The sequence below is a fragment of the Hippopotamus amphibius genome, unplaced genomic scaffold (genome assembly GCF_030028045.1).
Source record: "Hippopotamus amphibius kiboko isolate mHipAmp2 unplaced genomic scaffold, mHipAmp2.hap2 H_1, whole genome shotgun sequence".
NCBI classification, from domain to species: Eukaryota; Metazoa; Chordata; class Mammalia; order Artiodactyla; family Hippopotamidae; genus Hippopotamus; species Hippopotamus amphibius.
The window spans coordinates 2,563,700-2,582,823 of NW_026648280.1; the positions used below are offsets into that span (position 1 = coordinate 2,563,700).

The following is a 19,124-nucleotide window of genomic DNA, read 5'->3' on the forward strand; positions in this document are numbered from 1 at the left end:
ACACCATGCCTCCAGACATGCCCATTTGCCAGCAAAAAAGGGTATCATCTATTTCCAATTGGAACAGTTGGGATAAATGCAGGGGAAATAAAGGTCGAGTGCTTCTTAATATTTCCGAAGGAAATGTCATTGATTGGAGCCCTAGGCGTTAGGCTCGATGCTACGGTTCCCCATATGATTTAAGATGGAAAAAATATAAGCATGGTACTGTTATCTCAACTGAGGCATCTGGAGATATTATATACTAGCATGAACCAGGAATGACTCCTCCGAGTCCATACTTTTCTCATGGTCCAATTCATAATCAAATTTGGAAATTAATGGCCTCTCTTCATAAAATACATGCTTGGAAAGGAAACTATACTAGAAACTTGGTCAATAATGATACTGTACTCTCCTTTACAATTAATGAAACACATCACATCAAGCTTGTGTAAAATTCCCTTACCTACTAATGAAAGCACATACTAACTTTGATACTAATGAATTATTGTTAAATTGTGTTAACTGTACCTTTCATACTTGCTTAAATTCCAGCATACTATTTAATCATAATGCTGAATCAACTTAAAGCTCGCCAGGAATTTGGCTGCCAGTTCAAATGAAAGGATCCTGGCAAGAATCTCCTAATCTTTACTTCTTGCAGGAAATAGTTTCAAACGTTTCATTAGAACCTTAGTTGCTGTTATAATAGGTCTAAGTGCAATAACTGCCACAGCAGCAACTGCAGGTATAGCTTTACATCAGACTCTCCAAACTACAGAGATGGTGCACCCATGGCATACTGATTCTGAGCTGCTATGGTCCACTCAGAATCAAACTGATAATAAAATAGCTTCTGAGGTAGCTGACCTGCAACAAGCTATGGTAATGATAGGAGATGAAATTTTCAGTCTTCAGAAACAACTACGTCTTCACTGTGATTGGAATATTACTCAATTCTGTGTTACTCCTTATCCTTATAATTCTTCAAAATTTAATTGGAACAAAGTATGCCAACATTTGTTAAATCAAGGAAGCATGACATGAATTAACATTATTGCGTAAGGAAATGCTTGACACTTTTGACAAAAAATTGGAATTACTAGCAGGATCAAATTATTTGGACAATATTGCTAATGAATTGGGTAAATTGAATCCTATGCCCCATTTGTGCATATTTGGGGGCTCTGCTTTGGCGATAACAGGAATATTAATCTTGATAATTTTCTGTCTTTGCTTAGTCTGGCGACGTCTCCTCCAACAAAGTCGAAAACAACAACAACTAGCTGCATACTCTGTGAAGCTCAGATGTGTGTCCAATAAACAAAAAGGGGGACACGTGCATTAGTGAAAATAAGTCCAGCTCGAGTAGGGGAATGGTGAATGTTCTCACCTTGTCCATTATTGGCTTCTGTACCCTGAGCCTGCCACCTCGTGGGTCTTGGTCAATGTTCACCAAATGGTGAATGCAGTCATATCAGGGCACATCAACTTTGAATATTATATTGCTATTGAAACGGACAATTTTGACAATTATGTAGCAACATGTAAAGTAGTTTTTAAATGTTCAATAATCTAGCCCCTGATGTTTCTTGTAACCATGTACTAAATACTGGCAACTGTTCAACCCTGGGTCAGTGTAGCAAAATGTAAACTACTCTTGTGTTTGAAGTTTTAGTGAATGTTTTCATTTCAACCATATTTTTAAATTTGGTAAACACTAGTTCGTTTTACAATAATAAAGTTTATGGTATAGTTTCCAATATTGTTACCAAAATGAACTCATGTCTACTTGCCCTATGTGCCAATCTACTGACACCAGCTTATGGTGAAGGAAAGTGCAGGCTTTATTGCAGGGCACCAAGCAAGGAGAACAGACAGCTCATGCTCAAAAGACCTGAACTCCCCCTTGGCTTTCAGGGCAGGGTTTTTTAAGGCAACATTGGGGTGAGGGTTGCAGCTCATGGATTTTCTCCTGATTTGTCGGTAGAGAGGTAACAGGGTGATGTTTTGGGAGTCAACATCATCAACCTTCTGGTTCCAACTGGCTTCAAGTCTATCTACTTGTGGTCAGCAGTTTCCATCTGATGGGAGTCTGGTTTCTGCAAAAACCACTTAAGAATGCACATCAGACATTGTTATCTACATCCTTCAGGGAGGAACTAAAGGTCCTGTGATTCTGCTATATGTCTAATTCAATATTTAAATTGCTACGAGTTCTCCAGCTGGACTGCTATTCTTTGTCTCTGCTTGTTTTCACTCCTCTCATCATTAACTTTCAAGCCAGACTTTTTGAAACTCAGGGAAGGTTCAGGGGACCTAAGTTTTTCTTTAAGCAAAGAGGTAGTGGGGACTTCGATGATGGTGCAGTGGTTTAGAATCCACCTGCCAATGCAGGGGACATGGGTTTGAGCCCTGGTCCGAGAAGATCCCACATGCCACGGAGCAACTAAGTCCATGAGCCTGCACTCTATAGTCTGCGAGCTACAACTACTAAGCCCGTGTGCTGAAACTACTGAAGCCCAGGCACCCTAGAGCCCATGCTCCACAGCAAGAGAAGCCACCGCAATGAGAAGCCCCTGCGGGCTGCAACTAGAGAAAACCTGCACACAGAAACCAAGACCCAAGGCAATAAATAAATAAAGGTAATGAACACAAAGGGGTCTGTTACCAAGAGAGCCCATCCAGGGATTTCTCCCTTTCACTCCAGGCCCCTTTGCCTAAATTAGTCCCTCAGCGGCCGGTGGAGAATATTAGTAACGGTGGCAAATGAACAAGCGTCAAGACTCCAACTCTCGTCTCAGAGGGATCCTACGGGCAGGGACAAATGAGCAGGAAGGTCGCGCCTGGCCCTCCGGGAGATGCAGTTCGACGCCCTAAGCGCAGGCGCAGGCGCAGGCGCAGTCCCAGCCCTTGGAGGGTGCAGCCTTCCTCCTCCGTACCATGGAGCGCGGAAACGGAGGGTCCCAAGCCGCTCTGTGTCGGCCCCGGACGGGGGCGGGGCGAGCAGGGAGACGACCGGAAGTGCGCGCGCTGTCCTCTGGGGGATGTAGTTCGGCGCCCGCTCACGCAGGCAAAGTCCCAGCCCGTGGCGGGCGTGGTCTTCGTCCTCCCTTCCAAAGAGGAGTGCCGCGTGGGAGGGTTCCAGGGTGAGAGACGAGGCGGAGTTTGGAATTCGAGCCCCTGAGCCTCGGCTTTGGGCGGCGTAGGGGTGAGCAGGAAGACGACCGGAAGCGTAAGCGCTGCCCTCTGGGAGATGTAGTTCACCGTCCCTGCGCCGGCGCAGTGGGGTCGGTGGCGGCCGCGGCCTTTGTCCTACAGCCCGGCGGGTGAGTGAGACTGGGGGTGGCCCGGGCGGGGGAGGCCCAGCCGGGATTGGGTCCAGGGTCTTATCTGGGGCCCCGGGCCGGGCGTGTACCTAACTGCGTGAGCGTCTGTGTCGCGACCCTTCTGCTGCTTTGGGCCTAGGATGCGTCGCTGGGACCAGTGTGGGTCGCTGGGACCAGTGTGGGCGGGGCCGAATGGGCGGGGCCAGGTTCGGGACGGGGGTGGGGGGCTGGTCTCAGGATCCGAGAAGAGAGCTTGCGGCAGGGGTTGGGTCCTGGCTTTAGTGGAAAAGGTCTCTGGCTTCGCGAGTATAGTCAGATTTGCTGGCTCGACCCTTCAGAGCCTGGAGCCAGCCTGACCTGCATCCCTCCCCGGTTCTGGTGGGACGTGTGGGGTTTGGAGAGTGGGGAAGGCTGAGGCGCCACTACAGTGTCATCTTTGGAGCCTCACCTTCTTGAGGGGCATCTGTGTGAAGAATGAAGATGAGGGAGACCCAAAAGCACCAGATTTTGATCCTAGCCACCTGGGACCCTGGAAACAGACTCATTATATTAAAATCTTATTGCGCACCGACTGCATGCCAGGCCCCATCCAGGCTTCTTCATTAATTAAACAGGAAGCTATTTAGATGTCCTGAGTGCGAGGCCCTGTATTATATCCAAGAGCCCCCCAGCATTGTCTCTGCCCTGGATGCCACAGGAGGGTCAGGGAGATGATGATAAGCCCGTGAAACATCACTGAGTAAGAAACTCCCATCCAGGAAATTGCAATGAAGACGAGGCACAGGCTGGATAGGGCATAATTAGGGGTGCATATAGGCAGGGTCATCAAGGGACAGTACAGAGAGAAGGGAAACACTTGTTACCTTTGGCCTGACTTTCATTCTGGGCAGTCAGCTAGGGATGAGCTTATAAATCACTGAGCAGAGGGCCAGGCATAGAGCAGATGCTAAACAGATGCTCACTGAAGCAGGAGACATCCGCCCAGCCACAATCGCCTTCCTGTGTATTCAGCTGCCTGCTGGGCTCCATTTTCAGCCCTTTTCAGATTTTAATTCCCATAAGCTCCGTGCTGGGTCACTGAGACCCCAGTACTGTCTGGCTTTCTGTCACAGTAACAGAGTCATCACCCTAGAAATCACCTGTGCAACCTGGGCTGTGCCCCTTGCCCACCCTGGCCGTCAGTTTTCCTGTCTGGAGTAAGTAAGGAAGATTGGAGCTCATCCTTCAGTAGTGCCTGGAATAGCACTGGGCACACAGCAGGACCTTGGGAAATGCCAAGCTGAGGTTGCACTGCTGTTGTGTTTGGCCCAGGTGCTGAGCTCCTTCCACCTGCACACAGGGCTCCCAGGGCCTGGGGTCACTGGTTACCTGTCACTTGCCCAGTCTCTCACATCCCCTTTCCCCCCAGAACTGCCTGCAGAGGAGCTGGCTGTTCCTGCAAAAGGCCGGAGGAGGAGGGAATGACCGCTGGGCTCCTCTCTGCCGGGGACCCGGTGAGTACACCGCTACCTCACACTCAGGCCTCCCAGCCTCTACCTATGGTCCTACCAGGTTCATTCTGCCCTCAGGGCCTCTGCCCTCACTCTGCCCCCTGCCAAGAATGTGTTTTAGTCAGCTCCATATCCTCCTCCAGATCTCACCTCACCACCTCCAAGAAGACCTCCTCGATTACCCCCTGCCCCTTGCCACCCTGGCAGACATGGCTCATCCATCCCACTGATGTGTCTGGCACGTTCTCAACACAGGGCTCGAGGTCTGTTCTCTCAGCTCACTCTTTTCATCCAGTCACTTGGCCGACATGCACTGAGCTCTGCCAATGAGCAGGCACCATTTCAGGCACCGTTCCAGGTACTGCAGGTTCAGGAACAGCCAAAACAAGCAGAAATCTCCACTCCTGGGGCCTCACAGACCCTGTGGGGAATGTAAACGTGCCAAGTGTTGGGCAGGGAAGTGAGGCCCAGAAGAGGGTGGGCTTGGGGACCAGTCATTAACCAGTGCAGCCCAGAAGGCCTCCCTAAGGAGGTGGCCCCCAAGCAGAGACCTGCAGGAAGGGAGAGGGAGAGGTGGAGGTACAGGCAAAATGTTCCAGGCAGAGAGAACAGCATGAGCACAGGCCTGGAGATGGGACCACGCCAGGCACTTAACATGAAGAGCAGACACACATCTGGCAGGAAGACCGACAACCAGCAGGCTGCAGGGGCCTGCAGCCTGGGAAGCACTTCTGGCCATTTTTGCCATGTGCAGAGGCCCCACTCACAGTAGGCGCACAGTGAATGGGTGAACAATGAATGTTCCGAACTCTGGTCAGTGCTGGACATGTCACCCTATTCAACTCCCACATCAGTCCACCAGGTGGGATGAGGAGGAGACCAAGGCACACGTGCATCTTTCAGCACCATCAGTGTGTCTGCTCTGAAAAAAAATTTTTTAATCTTTTATTTAATTAATTAATTAATTTATTTATTTATTTTTGGCACACGGGCTTAGTTGCTCCGTGGCATGTGGGATCTTCCTGGAGCAGGGATCGAACCTGTGTCCCCTGCATTGGCAGGCAGATTCTTAACCACTGCGCCACCTAGGAAGCCCTAATTAATTTATTTTTGGTTGCATTGGGTCTTCATTGCTGCACGCGGGCTTTCTCTAGTGGCGGTGAGTGGGGGCTACTCTTTGTTGTGGTGCATGGGCTTCTCATTGCAGTGGCTTCTCTTGTTGTAGAGCATGGGCTCTAGGTGCTCGGGCTTCAGTAGTTGCAGCACGTGGGCTCAGTAGTTGTGGCACACGGGCTTAGTTGCTCTGTGACATGTGGGATCTTCCTGGACCAGAGCTTGAACCCGTGTCCCCTGCACTGGCAGGTGGATTCTTAACCACTGTGCCACCAGGGAAGTCCCTGAAAATTTTTTTTAGGATTCACAAATTTAAAGTTCTTAAATGTATCAAAACCCTGATATCTTCCACAGTGATTTCTAGGTTGATGAGTTGGCTCATTTATTTTTTTAAGTCCACACAATCCCATAATGATATTCTCGTTATAAAAACGTCAAGCAAAAAAATAAAATAAAAACGTCAAGCAGCACTTAGAGAGGCCCCCTTGCTCCTCAGCCCCTTCCCAGGCTTCCCTCTAAAGCAGCTGCTGCTGTCACTTCCATGCACCTTCCTGTGCTAATACATACGTTTTCAGACAAATAGAAATTAGAGCTTTGTTTTGTTTTACATAAGTGGCACTGTTCTGGCAACGTCCCACCCTCTGGGATTTTTGCATCTGGAAGGTTGCTCCCCAGCTGTGCTTGTCAGTGCCACCCTGTCTTGTGCTTGGCTGCAGATTTTCCAGGACTGACTTTGGCTGCTCCCCTACGATGGGCATCTAGGCTGTTACCAGTGCCCAGTTATGTGTAGATGATGCAGCAGGGGAGCAAGGTTCTTGGGGGAAGTTGGAGATGGAGAGGAAGTGGAACTGCTGGCATAATAAGTGTATGTATTTTTAAAAACCTGCCAGTTGTGAAAGTAATCCATGCCTGGGTACTAAGCCATCCTCTTCTCAGAAGGGCCAGACTCTCTGTCCTATTGCTTGCCTTTTACTTACTGATTTGTCAGCTCTTTGCATGTGCTGGCCGCAAATCTTTTTCCTTCCGTTTATGTTGCAAATATTCATTCTGCTGTCATGGGTCCTTGAAGTGGCTTGTGAAGACTTTGTCATCTAGAAGTCATGAATTTTGATTGCTAAATGTATTATTTTCCTGTTGATTCTGTAACAAATCCCAACAAACTTAGTGGCTTAAAACTATACAATTTTATTATTTTATAGTTCTGGTGATCAGAAGTCTGAAATACTTCTCATTGGGCTAAAATCAAGGTGTCAGCAGGGCTGTATTCCTTCTGGCAGTTTTGCCTTTTCCAGCTTCTGGAGGCCTCCCACATTCCTTGGATCCTGGCCCCTTTCCATCTTCAAAGCCAGCTTTGGCCATTTGAATCTTCCTCACATCTAATCCATTACTGTGAGGCTGACTTTCCTGCCTCTTCCCCATTGAAAGACCCTTGTGATTATATTGGGCTCAGCGAGACATTCCAGGATAATCTACTTATTTTAAGATCATCTGACTTAGCAACCTTTCTTCCATCTACCATCTTAATTCCTCCCTGACATATAATCCAGGGATGGTTGTGACACAATTCTGCCTACCACATTCATTTTTCTTCTGATTTTTAGTGTTTTACATTTTATTTCTGAAGACTTTCTCTGCCACCCATTTATTAAATTAATGGCCTATAGTTTTCCAACTTTTTCCTTTTTTACACTCACCTCTTTAAGATTTCTGGAATTTATTTTTATTTGTGGTGTGAGGTAGGGGTCTACAGATTTTTCCCCCAAATGGAGAGCCAGTTGCACTGGTGTGCCCATTGCTTTGAAATGCTCCCACTACCACTCTGACTTTCCACTTATACATGGATCTTCATGTACTTGAATTTAATTTACACGTGAACAGATTCTTAATAAAGTCTCCCAGATTCAGTCCTTGGATTTGCTGCTTACTAGCTTTATACTTTTGGGCAAGACACCTAATCTCTCCCAGTCTCTGTAAAATGGGCTCGCAGCAGCCTGGACCCTGTCATCCCTTAAACAGGGCTTTCTTTCACTCATTATGTATACATCTTGGACCCCTCAGGATGTTATTTTGGCCAAAGGATGGGGCAGGGAGCCAACCTGACAGTTTTCCAGATGCTCCTTCCCTGCTGCCCAGACCCAGCTGCCACTCTGAGGGGCCACCCACACAAGCACACTTCCTTTGACCCTGACACACCTGCTCTTCACTGTCGACGCCTCAGCAATATTTCTCATTTCAGGAGACTCTCCTCCAGCAGGGTCCCAGGCCCCACAGGAAACACCTGATCCAAATCCCTGGATCCCCCACCCACTTGACTGAGGCCCCCGTTCACCAGCTGCTGTCACTGGCAACCACGCCAGGGACTCTGAGGACTCATGTGTGATGTTTCAGGAGCAAGTGACTTTTGAGGACGTGGTCGTGGACTTCACCCGGGAGGAGTGGGGGCAGCTAGAGCCAGCCCAGAGGACCCTGTACCGAGATGTGATGCTGGAGACCTTCAGGCTCCTGGTCTCTGTGGGTGAGGCCACCCCCGTGCCCCTGATGGTCTGCTCTCACCACAGATTCTCATTTCCTGGGATAAAAGTGGGAGTAGATCTAGGCCTTAAAAGCAAATACCTGGGCCTTGTCTTGGGCTTCAGGGACCTGACTGTTTTCGTGTAGGGAATATCAATTAGGATATTTTGTTTGCAAATTACAGATCCTAGCTAACAGTGCCAGAAGCAGAAAGTCATGGGGTAAGTGGGACATACCGGGTCTCGTGACCACAGAACCCCAAGGTAGACCTGGATGTTCCTGTGGTGCTGTTGGGAACCCCCTCCTGCCCTCCTCCCCTCGTACCCCTTTCTGCCTCCATTTGCGGATGGGCCCCTCTGAAGGTGACAAGATGGCTGCCAGGGTGCCTATTCCGGGTTTGAGACCAGCGGAAGAGGCAGGGTCTGTGTCCTGGGCACCCCATAGAAGGCCCCTAGGTTGTCTTGGTGTGGCAGCCAGGTCCCCTCCACACTGGTCATTGTTGTCAGAAGGCAAGAGAAGAAGCAGAGCTCTGATTGGGCACCCCTGGGCCAGGGATGGTGTCAGGGACTGAGCGGGGTCCCTAAGGGGGGTCAGAGGCTGTTACCACAACCATGGCCTCTCAGAACCCCAGCCACTGGGTCCTGGAAGACTGAAGGTGGCATGGGCAGAGGGTTGGGGAGGGTCCTGGGACACAGATGCTCACTCCATGGGTCTCCCCCTGAGCAGGACACTGGTTCCCAAAGCCAGACGTCATCTCCCTGCTGGAGCATGAGGTGGAGCTGTGGGCAGTGGACGAGCAAGTAACCCGAGGTGTGTGCCCAGGTGAGATGAAAGCCCTGCAGGTCTGGGAGAAGCCCATTCACCCCCCAGGTTCTCTCTCCAAACCTTCCCTCAGGTTCTTCAGAGCAAACTGACTACTCAGCCTTTCAGGGAACATTCACCAAGCACCCGTTTTGCTGTGAGTGAGACCAAGTCGCCATCCTCGCTGAATTTACATTCTTGGTGAGAGAAAGGGGCACAGTAAATAGCTAAAATAATAATAATAAGTGAACAAGATGATTTAGATTATGATCAATGCTGAGAAATGGAAGCATGGGATGGGGTAGAGACTAGAATTGGGGTGAGGACTGAGCAGAGAGATGAGGGCCAGCCTCTCCAAGGAGGTGGCGCGTGACCTGAAGCCTGAACCATGAGAACAGTGTGGCCATGAAACAATCTGGGAGGACGAACTCCAGGCAGAGGAAACAGCAAGCACAAAGCTACCAATGTAGTGCAACAGTCAGCTTTTGCCATGTAACAAACACTCCAGCCTCAGTGATTTAAACCAAAGAATCACTTATGAATCATGCATCTGTGGGCTGGTGGATCCAGGCCGGGCTCTTCCATGTGCCTGTAGATTGGCTGGGTAGTTCTGCTCTTCACACCTCTCATCCAGCTCCTGAGACCAGCAGGCAACTGTTGGGAGTGGGAGTGTCCCGGACCTCTGGTGTCAGGCTCTGACCCTGTGTAAGCAGTGGCCCATTGCCAGGGCCCAGGAAGGGAGGGGCCAGTGTGTAGGACAGGGTTATTATAGGCGCTCCCTAGCCTCAAATAATAACCAGTGCTTACTTAGTATATTAACTTCCTATTGGTGCTGTCAGAAATTACCACAAATTTAGTGACTTAAAGCAACACAACTTATCTTACAGTTCTAGAGGTCAGAAGTCCAAAACGAGTCTCGCTGGGCTATAGTACAGTGTCATCAGGGCAGCGTTTCTTCTGGAGGGTTTGGGGAAAATCCATTTCTTGTCCAGCTTCTAGAGGCTGCCCACATTCCTTAACACATGGCCTTGTCCATCTTCAAAGTCAGCAATGGCAGGTCAACCCTTGTCATACCATGTCCCTCCTGCCTCTCTCTTTGACATTGAAGAACTCTTGTGATTACATTGGGCCCACCCTGATAAGCCATGAGGGTAATCACAGATGACTGCTAATGTCAAATGATTAGCAGCCCAGTTCCTCCTTGACATGTAAGGTAATCTCAAATTCAAAGGTTCCAGAGATTAGGCTGTGGATGTGTTTGGGAGCCACTGTCCTGCCAACTACACTGGCTTGACCTTTTTTACTTTTAATTCTTCATTAGGTGTAACATAAATGGGAAAGGAGCCCATATCACACCTTTAGGCGAGTTTGGTGTCAGGGAGGGACACCGTGCACCGAGGACATGGCTGTGCAGGGAGGGCCAGGTACCAGGGCCAGAAGGGGGGAGGAGGAAGTACATTTGTTTGTTCGTTCAGCACGTCCACTAAGCTCTGCTCTGGGCTGGGGGTACTCCAGGCCTCCCCCCTACACTAAGCCCCCCATCCCTGGTTATTCTCTGTGCTTCCCCTCCCTCTCCCATTCCTTCCCTGATTTGTAAAAACGTGTTTTTTTTCATGGACAAAGCCACCTGTGCCTTGGACCTTTCAAAACCATCAGTTTTATTCTTCCATCCACCCACCCACCACAGCCAGGATTAAGAGATATTTCCGTTGTTCTCTTTCTTCTAGACTTGGAAACTAGACCCCAAACCAAACTATTAACTACAAAGAAAGACATAACTGAAGAAATACCCAAAAATGCCCTGGTAGAAAGGTTCCTGTGGGAAAGTCTGTGGCACTCCAAGGGTGAAGATGCTGAGGGCCAGTGGGAACAGGGTCACGAGAGGCCAGATAGCCATGTGGTGCAGGCTGCCTTCACACCTGTGAAGAAACCCACTCAGGAACAACAGCAGGGGAATGGGTTTGGGGAAGACTTGAGTCTGAGGCCTGATCTCCCAACTCAACCCATGACTCCTGAAAGGCAAGGCCCCCCCACGTGGGGAACACATGGAAAGAGGGAGAATTCGGACTCAAATGCTCAACAGAAAACCTGTGCGAAAGAGAAGCCCTACAGATGTCAGGAATGTGGAAAGGCCTTTAGTCACAGCTCAGCACTCATCGAACACCACCGAACACACACAGGAGAGAGACCTTATGAATGTCATGAATGCGGAAAAGGCTTCCGAAACAGCTCAGCACTTACCAAACACCAGAGAATCCACACTGGTGAGAAGCCTTACAAGTGCACTCAGTGTGGGAGGACCTTCAACCAAATTGCCCCACTGATCCAGCACCAGAGAACTCACACAGGTGAGAAACCCTATGAGTGCAGTGAATGTGGGAAATCCTTCAGTTTTAGGTCCTCCTTCAGCCAACACGAGCGGACGCATACAGGTGAGAAGCCCTACACGTGCAGTCAGTGTGGGAAGGCCTTCCGGCAAAGCATCCACCTCACCCAGCACCTGCGAATCCACACCGGGGAGAAACCCTACCAGTGTGGAGAGTGTGGCAAGGCCTTCAGCCACAGCTCGTCCCTGACCAAACACCAGCGAATCCACACGGGGGAGAAGCCCTATGAGTGCCAGGCATGTGGAAAAGCCTTCACCCAGATCACACCACTGATTCAGCATCAGAGGACACACACAGGCGAGCGGCCCTATGAGTGCAGTGAGTGTGGGAAGGCCTTCAGCCAGAGCACGCTCCTGACCGAACATCGGAGGATCCACACAGGAGAGAAGCCCTATGGGTGCAACGAGTGTGGGAAAACCTTCAGTCACAGCTCATCACTTAGCCAGCACGAGCGGACACATACAGGTGAGAAGCCCTATGCGTGCAGTCAGTGCGGGAAGGCCTTCCGGCAGAGCACGCACCTCACACAACATCAGAGAATCCACACTGGGGAGAAACCCTATGAGTGTAGCGACTGTGGCAAGGCCTTCAGCCACAGCTCGTCCCTCACCAAACACCAGCGGATCCACACCGGGGAGAAGCCCTACGAATGTAACGCATGTGGCAGAGCCTTCAGTCAGCTTGCTCCACTCATCCAACACCAGAGGATCCACACAGGAGAGAAGCCCTACGAGTGTAATGAGTGTGGCAGAGCCTTCAGCCAGAGCTCCCTCCTCATAGAACACCAGAGGATTCACACCAAGGAAAAACCCTATGGGTGCAATGAATGTGGAAAATCCTTCAGCCACAGCTCATCGCTCAGCCAGCATGAGAGGACACACACTGGGGAAAAGCCCTACGAGTGCCAGGATTGTGGAAAATCCTTTAGGCAGAGCACCCACCTCACTCAGCACCGGAGGATCCACACAGGAGAGAAGCCGTATGAGTGCAAGGACTGTGGGAAAGCCTTCACACACAGCTCCTCCCTTACCAAGCACCAGAGAACTCATACTGGGTAGGCCCACCCATGTGTCAGGACCCAGCAAAGCCTTAAGCCATAGCACACTGCTTACTAGGTTTGACCCAACTGTACTCCTAAGAAACTACACAAACATTATGCACAAGCCTTCACACTCAGCACCCTCCTCAGACCCCCACAGAGAGTTCACATTTACAGAAATGATTATGGGAATACTGAGCTCTGGGTCATCCATCCCTGGATAGTGGATCATCCAGACAGTAGCGAAGTGTGGAGTTAATCACTGTTGAGGACCTTCAGGCATGAGTGCCCACTAGTGCTTCATCCCAGAACCTACAGAAGAGAGAAGTGGAAAAAATGTAGTGGATCTGGGGTGGCTTCCATCTAAGGATTCACCATATTCCAAATCAGAGATTTTCAATGTGGTGAGAAACTCAGCAAATGCCTTTCATATAAAAGAACCAAATACAGTCAGAATTTATCATTATTACACATTACATTCTTGGGGGAGGTGCTTATGAATGGTGCAAATTGACTCTGATATTCCCTAAAAACAATATGGCAGAGTATTCCAGACATGAGAGTGGCATCCTTATGCAATAACCATGAATATTCAACTGCCTCAGTACAAAATTTTCTCATTTCTGTGTAAACTGTTTGGTCAAGGTACATAACCAGCAGTCTCACAGGTGTGAATGCCATATGACAAGGTATCTGTGTACTATAAACAGATTTTAAAGTAGTTATATGCATTATGTTGCAATAAGTTAATCTTTATATGCAATGGAATTGCAAAGATTTATATAGGAAGACTTGAAAAGTAAAGCCACTTCCATGGAATCTTGCAGATTCTGAGTTGGCTTTTGCTGCTCTGTTCTTGCTATAAAATTTTCACAGGCATTAGAAATGCAGATTTGCTGTTTCACAAAAAGAGGAAGATTTTTCCTTTGTTAAGCTACCATCTTATGAGCAATAGCACACCCACATTGGAACCGTATGTATTGCAAGATTTATCTCTTGAGAAATGTATAAGTTAGTCTCCATTTGAACTTTTTTTTTTCTGAGTCTTTACCCTGGTATTTAATAAGCTTTTGTTTTTACAAAATTTAACGTGAAGGCAGTCTATAGTATTTCATTGAACCCTGAATCCACTAACAGCAGTCGCCCTGACAACCATGATCCTTAAACAGTAACATCCCCCTCATTAGAACCCATACATAAATTGCATTGGCTGGTTTTGGTCACTAGCCATCAGTTAGGGTTATATTAATCAGTTTGATTTTTCCAATCACAGTGCTGGCATAGAAGTTTCCAGTTAGCTTGAAATTTCTCCCTTGGGGGAACCATGTTGCAAATAGTCTTCCAATACTGTTCCTCAGTATGCTTGTGGAATGCCTCCTCTTTTTTGGAATTAATTTCAGTCGTTTAAAAACCACTTAAGAAAATCGGTAAATAGTGCATAGCAGTACTATCCAATAGAAACAACATAAGTAAATTAAATGTAATAGTCCCATTTAAAAAGCAAGAAGAAACAGGTGAAATTAACTTACTATTTATCTGTAAATATCCCAGATGTTACCACTTCGACATGTTGTTAATATACAAAATCACTAATGAGATATTTGGCTTTCTTTTTGTATACTATGCCTTTGAAATCCCCTGTGTATTTTAATTTGCTGTAGCCACATTTCAAGTGCTCACTAGCCACAGGCAGGCAGCCAGTGGCTGTATTGGTCATTGCAGCTCAACAGCCTTGGTCCTTTCGTCAGGTGTTTTGTCCTCCCTCCCTTTATTACATGTATCTTCTTCCCTTTCCCTTTGCTTCTATCCTTCTGTAGTTTCTTGTCCTCAAGGAAATCAGATGTGCTGGGAATCTCAGCAACAAAGTAAGCCAGAATAGAGAGAAGGAAACAAAGTGAAGATTGGCCAGAGGGAGTAACACCTGCATTAGTGTGTGTGGTGGATTGGGAGGTGGAAGGGGGCTCACACTAGGAGCCTCCACACTTGTGGTTTGTCAGGTTTTTCAGAGAGGCTTGCCCTGATGCCTTGGTGAACTGCTGTTTTATGACTTATTGCTATCCTTAGTTTTTTTGGCGCTCACGTTGTCCCAGATGTGGCCAATGAGAGTCCCTTCAGGAAAGTTCCTGCCATCGCTGTGACAGGCCTCCATCCATCATTTTCTGAACACTTCCTATCTTTTCAGTGTAAGATGTTATAAGCTCATCTTGTCTCTACCATCAAATCAGCCCCGAAATCAGCCATATTTCTGGTTCCTTTTAGAGGGAGATACTATTTGGGACCAAATCTGAGTTCCAGGTGTGCTCATTGCTACTAGGGTGTCTAATGCTGAGCTAGGAAATAAAGACGCATGTATAAACACATAGGTACACACAAAAAGGTACATATGTGCATATACATATACAGAAATACCTCCAATTCCAATCTATGATTCCGCCATATTTTTATGTTCCTCTTCAATAGTGAGAATGCTGATACCCCCAAAATAAACACATTTACTAATTTGCTGAATTCTAAAATAAGTTTCAGAGTTGCTTTTCTCAAACCATTACAAAAAAATAAACCACTGAAAGAAATTTAGGATTTGTTTGCTGCTCCTCTACCATCGTCACCCCACCCAAGACATGATAAAGCACACAAACGGATGATTTACTCTACTGAAAGACAAAAATAAAATATTGCCAGATGTCCCCACTTATTAACCTCCATGGAAGCCGGGTTGGCTCAGGCATTAGGGGAAACGGGTCTGTGCTGAGGGTCTTAACTCCCGTCCAAAGGTGCAGGGACATGAACCATTGAGCAGAAACTTGGTAAGAAACTGCGCAAGATTAGATGTAGCGGTCCCAGAGTCTCCCTTTCAGAGCTGTCTCCACTGGAAACCAGAACCTCCTACTGCAGAGGCCACGCCCCTCTGCCCACACTTCCGGGAAGCCTTCCGCCTGCGAGCCTCCTCCATTGTGTGTGGCCTCTCAGGAGCCCAGCTCTCAAGAGACCGTTTTTGTCAACCAGGGCCTGGAGCTGGAGAGCTGGTCATTTCACTGAGGCTTCTGGAAACTGTCCTTTCTATAAACTCAGGAGCCCACGGGTTGAGAGAGGCCTGGGTTACATTATGTTTTGAGGATCAGGTTTCATGGATTTGCAACTAAGTAAATGAAGCTGAAACCCCAAGGTCCTTCACTCTCTTGCACCCCTTCCAAGGCCTAACACCTAATTTTATCTTAGTCACTTTTAATTCTTCCTCTCAAAAAGGGATTCCTCAGTCATGTGAGCTTCAGGCCCAATGAATCTGGACTGATCCCTCACTTAAGACACTCGACAGACACATTTAAAGAAGATGCTCACAAATTTTATATATGCACTTAATACATACATACAAAAACCTGTACACAGAAAAAAATGACTGTAAGGACGAAGGACATACACACTGAGATGTCAAAAGTAAATAGTTCCTATGAGCTGGGAACATGAGAAAAAATTTTTCTTCCTTCATTTCTTTTTCTTTTAAGTTTTCCATGATTGGGAGAATATTTTTCAAAATGGTGAAAAATGAATTTTTTATAGAAGCCTTGTCAATGACTTTCAAGGGACTTCAAAAAGCAAAAACAAATGTAGCCAAAATTCCATGACCCTAACAAAACTATTTTCATTTTGACAGTTTCTCTGCTATGATTTGACCACGTCCACCATGTTTTTTAGTTAAATAAAACAAATATTTGTATTCTACTTCTTGAGCTACACTTAGAAATTTTTCTTCCAGGTTGCTACACAGTCTTCTTAATTATCATTATGCCTGATTGTTCCTTTGAATGGCTCTACCAAAATTTAAGTCATCATTCCTCTGTATCTGGGTACTTAACTCCATGTAAATGGGCATCCTAGTGACTTGTGTGTATTTTACTTTCAGTATTCCACCTAGGTCCAGAAAGGATTTCAGCCTCTCAATGTATTGTAGCTTTCTCCTTTTATCCCCCCACTAATTCTTTAGGAAAAATCACCACACCTGAAATTGAAAGTTCAAGGAACACAAATGTCAAAGTAGTTTTTAAGCAAGTGGGCTGTTTGTGTTCCAAATAGTTGCACTGGTTGACACTGATTTACAAAACTCATCAGCCCACATAATGGTGGGTGGGATATATTAGTCTGCTCCGGCTGCCACAACAAACAAACAAACAAAACACACAGGCTAGGTGGCTTAAACAGCAGAAATTTATTTTCCCGCAGTTATGGAGGCTGGAATTCCAAGATCAAGGTGCTGTCAGGGTTGGTTTATGGTAAGACCTTTTTTCCTAGCCTCCTCTGTGCACACTTGGCAAGAGAGAGCAATCTCTGCTCTTTCTTCCCCTTTTCATAAGGACACCAGTCCTATGGGATTAGGGCCTCACCCTATGACCTCATTTAACTGTAATTATCTCCCTTAAGGCCCTATCTCTAAACTGGGGGTTCGGGCTTCAGCATATGAACGGGGTGGGGTAGGGAGGAGGCAAGGGAAGCACAGCAGCACACAACTCAGTGAATAACAGAGGGTGTTTAAACATCTCCTTCCCATTGGAATTCATTCCCATCTTGCCAGGTTTCCATTTATGTGATTTACCTTTCCCCATCCCTTTCAACAAAGCCACCCTCTGACACTCTGTGTGAACCCACTAACACTCCAGCAGCAGCAGCAGCAACCACAAGACTGTGACGTGAGTGAGAAAATAAAGCCTTTATTATGTCAAGCCCCCTGTGATTCAGGCATCATTACAACAGACTGCCTGCTCAAACACACTGACAGAAAGAAGCACTGGTTTCTCTATCTACAGAAAGCAGTTAAGTTTATGCTCAGGCAACAAAAACAATGCTCCAACCTGAGACTAAATGCAAAAGTCAAAAGGTCACCTTACATAGCCCAAGCAGTTAAGTTCCCCCTGCCCACGAAGATGGATCTCATCAACCTTTATTGGTGTCTTCGACCCATTTTGATAACAATCCTCCCCGCTACCCGCCAAGTAAGATACACATTTTACACTGCAACCAGTTCTCATATTTAGATATATGGCTGATAAGTTTCACGAAATAGTATTTGCCTTTACCACATTATGAACTTTGACCTACTTATTCTATTTCATTGCTCTGTAATGCCGGTGGCCACCCGCTAATTTGATTTCACAACTCACTCATAAGCTGAGACACATGGTTTGAAAATAGTGCATTACTAGGCTCCAAGTGTGTTTGTGATCTTTGTAAGCCACTCCATATCTATAAACACATGTGAGTTAAAATGGAGAATGGTCTGCTACTGAGGATTCAGAAGTGAACTTGACATCACATCACATTTACCGAAAGGCCAAAACGCTGGCAAGATTTCTGCTTGAACAACAGCCCTGGGAAGTTCTAACAATAGGAACAGAGGCAAAGCTGACTTCTAGAAAGAGCTGACAGATCACACACTTTAAGATAATTCTACATTTTGCACACAGACCAATGTTCCAATGTATGGGTGGTGCTGAAACGGTCAAAGAAGAAAGTGGAGTCTTCTTTCACTCCTGACGGCTTGAGTTTACAGGTAAGCACCTTTATGGTTGTGTTTGCAAACTGAGGGCTTCCTGTGGGCCCTCCTTGGGTTCTAAGTGCTTTAGTCACATTTGCACATTTAGAAAACAAGCAGACTTGCATCCACACAGACCACTGCAGGAAGCCACATAAGGGTTTCAAAGGAACGCGATACGTTAGGAATTTCAGGCAGATAGTTGTCCTTCTCTGGGAGCATTTACAGCAAAGTGGCTCACCTCTGTGCCTCTGAGTGCACGGGGAAAACAGCACCTTCCACGTATTCTGGGAGCCTGCCAATCCTCCACTGGCACGGGCTCCGCATGCAGCACAGGGTGCCCAGGGCCCTCTCCAACTTACTGCCTTTCTCCTTCTCATGGGAATTCTGCTGCTCACGAATGAAGCGGACGTTTTCCAGCAGCCCTGGCATGTGCAGAGCTTCCTTCGGTGGCTCCTGAGAGGATCTGTGAAATGGGAGGTCCACACAAAGGTCTCCCCACAGGTGCTGCACACCTAGGGTTTCCCTTGGGCACCCCCCCCGCCCCCCGCCAGGCTCAGGTACTGCAGGGCAGCACGCACCTGGGGGTGGCCCAGGCCTGCCCGGCCAGGGACCTTGCACTGTGCCCAGCCGCAGTGGGCGCCTTCTTCGTGTCCCATTGCTGGTGGCTGCTCGTGCTGGAGATACACACCCTCTGAGTGGGGCCTCTCTCTTCCATGGCCTTGGTGTGGGGCAGCCGGCGTTAGGGCAGTCGGGTTCTCCCCGGCTGTGCCCCTGTCCTGGGCTGGCTCCCTGTGGGCCACGGTGAGAAGGCTCGGTTCCCCTCCTGAACACCCAGAGCCTTCTGCATCTGTCCTTCCTCCTCCCAGAATTTCCCTCCCTTCTGACCGTCTCAAGTGCTTTCTTTGCTTTCCCGCCACTTCCTGCCACCTGATACAAGGTCAGAAT

General features: G+C 47.7%; 1 protein-coding gene across 8 annotated transcripts; it reads left to right on the forward strand.

Moving 5' to 3' along the window:
• The first annotated feature begins 3,246 nt into the window (after positions 1-3,246).
• ZNF135 (zinc finger protein 135) lies at positions 3,247-13,082 on the forward strand. 8 transcript variants are annotated; one of them, XM_057719469.1, is made up of 5 exons: positions 3,247-3,311; positions 4,720-4,804; positions 8,303-8,429; positions 9,152-9,247; positions 10,954-13,082. In XM_057719469.1, the coding sequence occupies exons 2-5, from the start codon at positions 4,772-4,774 to the stop codon at positions 12,669-12,671; spliced, it is 1,974 nt and encodes a 657-aa protein (XP_057575452.1). In that variant the 5' UTR covers positions 3,247-3,311; positions 4,720-4,771; the 3' UTR covers positions 12,672-13,082. The 8 variants fall into 8 exon arrangements, with proteins under 8 accessions (XP_057575452.1, XP_057575453.1, XP_057575455.1 ...); XM_057719470.1 differs by having other exon boundaries at positions 9,152-9,235; XM_057719471.1 differs by having other exon boundaries at positions 3,263-3,311; positions 8,151-8,429.
• The last annotated feature ends 6,042 nt before the right edge of the window (positions 13,083-19,124 follow it).

Excerpts from the sequence above, each read along its gene's own strand:
- ZNF135 (XM_057719469.1), top strand. The coding sequence starts at position 4,772 with ATGACCGCTGGGCTCCTCTCTGCCGGGGACCCG. Across the intron at positions 4,805-8,302 it reads TCCTCTCTGCCGGGGACCCG|GAGCAAGTGACTTTTGAGGA; the intron begins GTGAGTACACCG and ends GTGATGTTTCAG. Across the intron at positions 9,248-10,953 it reads AACCCGAGGTGTGTGCCCAG|ACTTGGAAACTAGACCCCAA; the intron begins GTGAGATGAAAG and ends TCTTTCTTCTAG.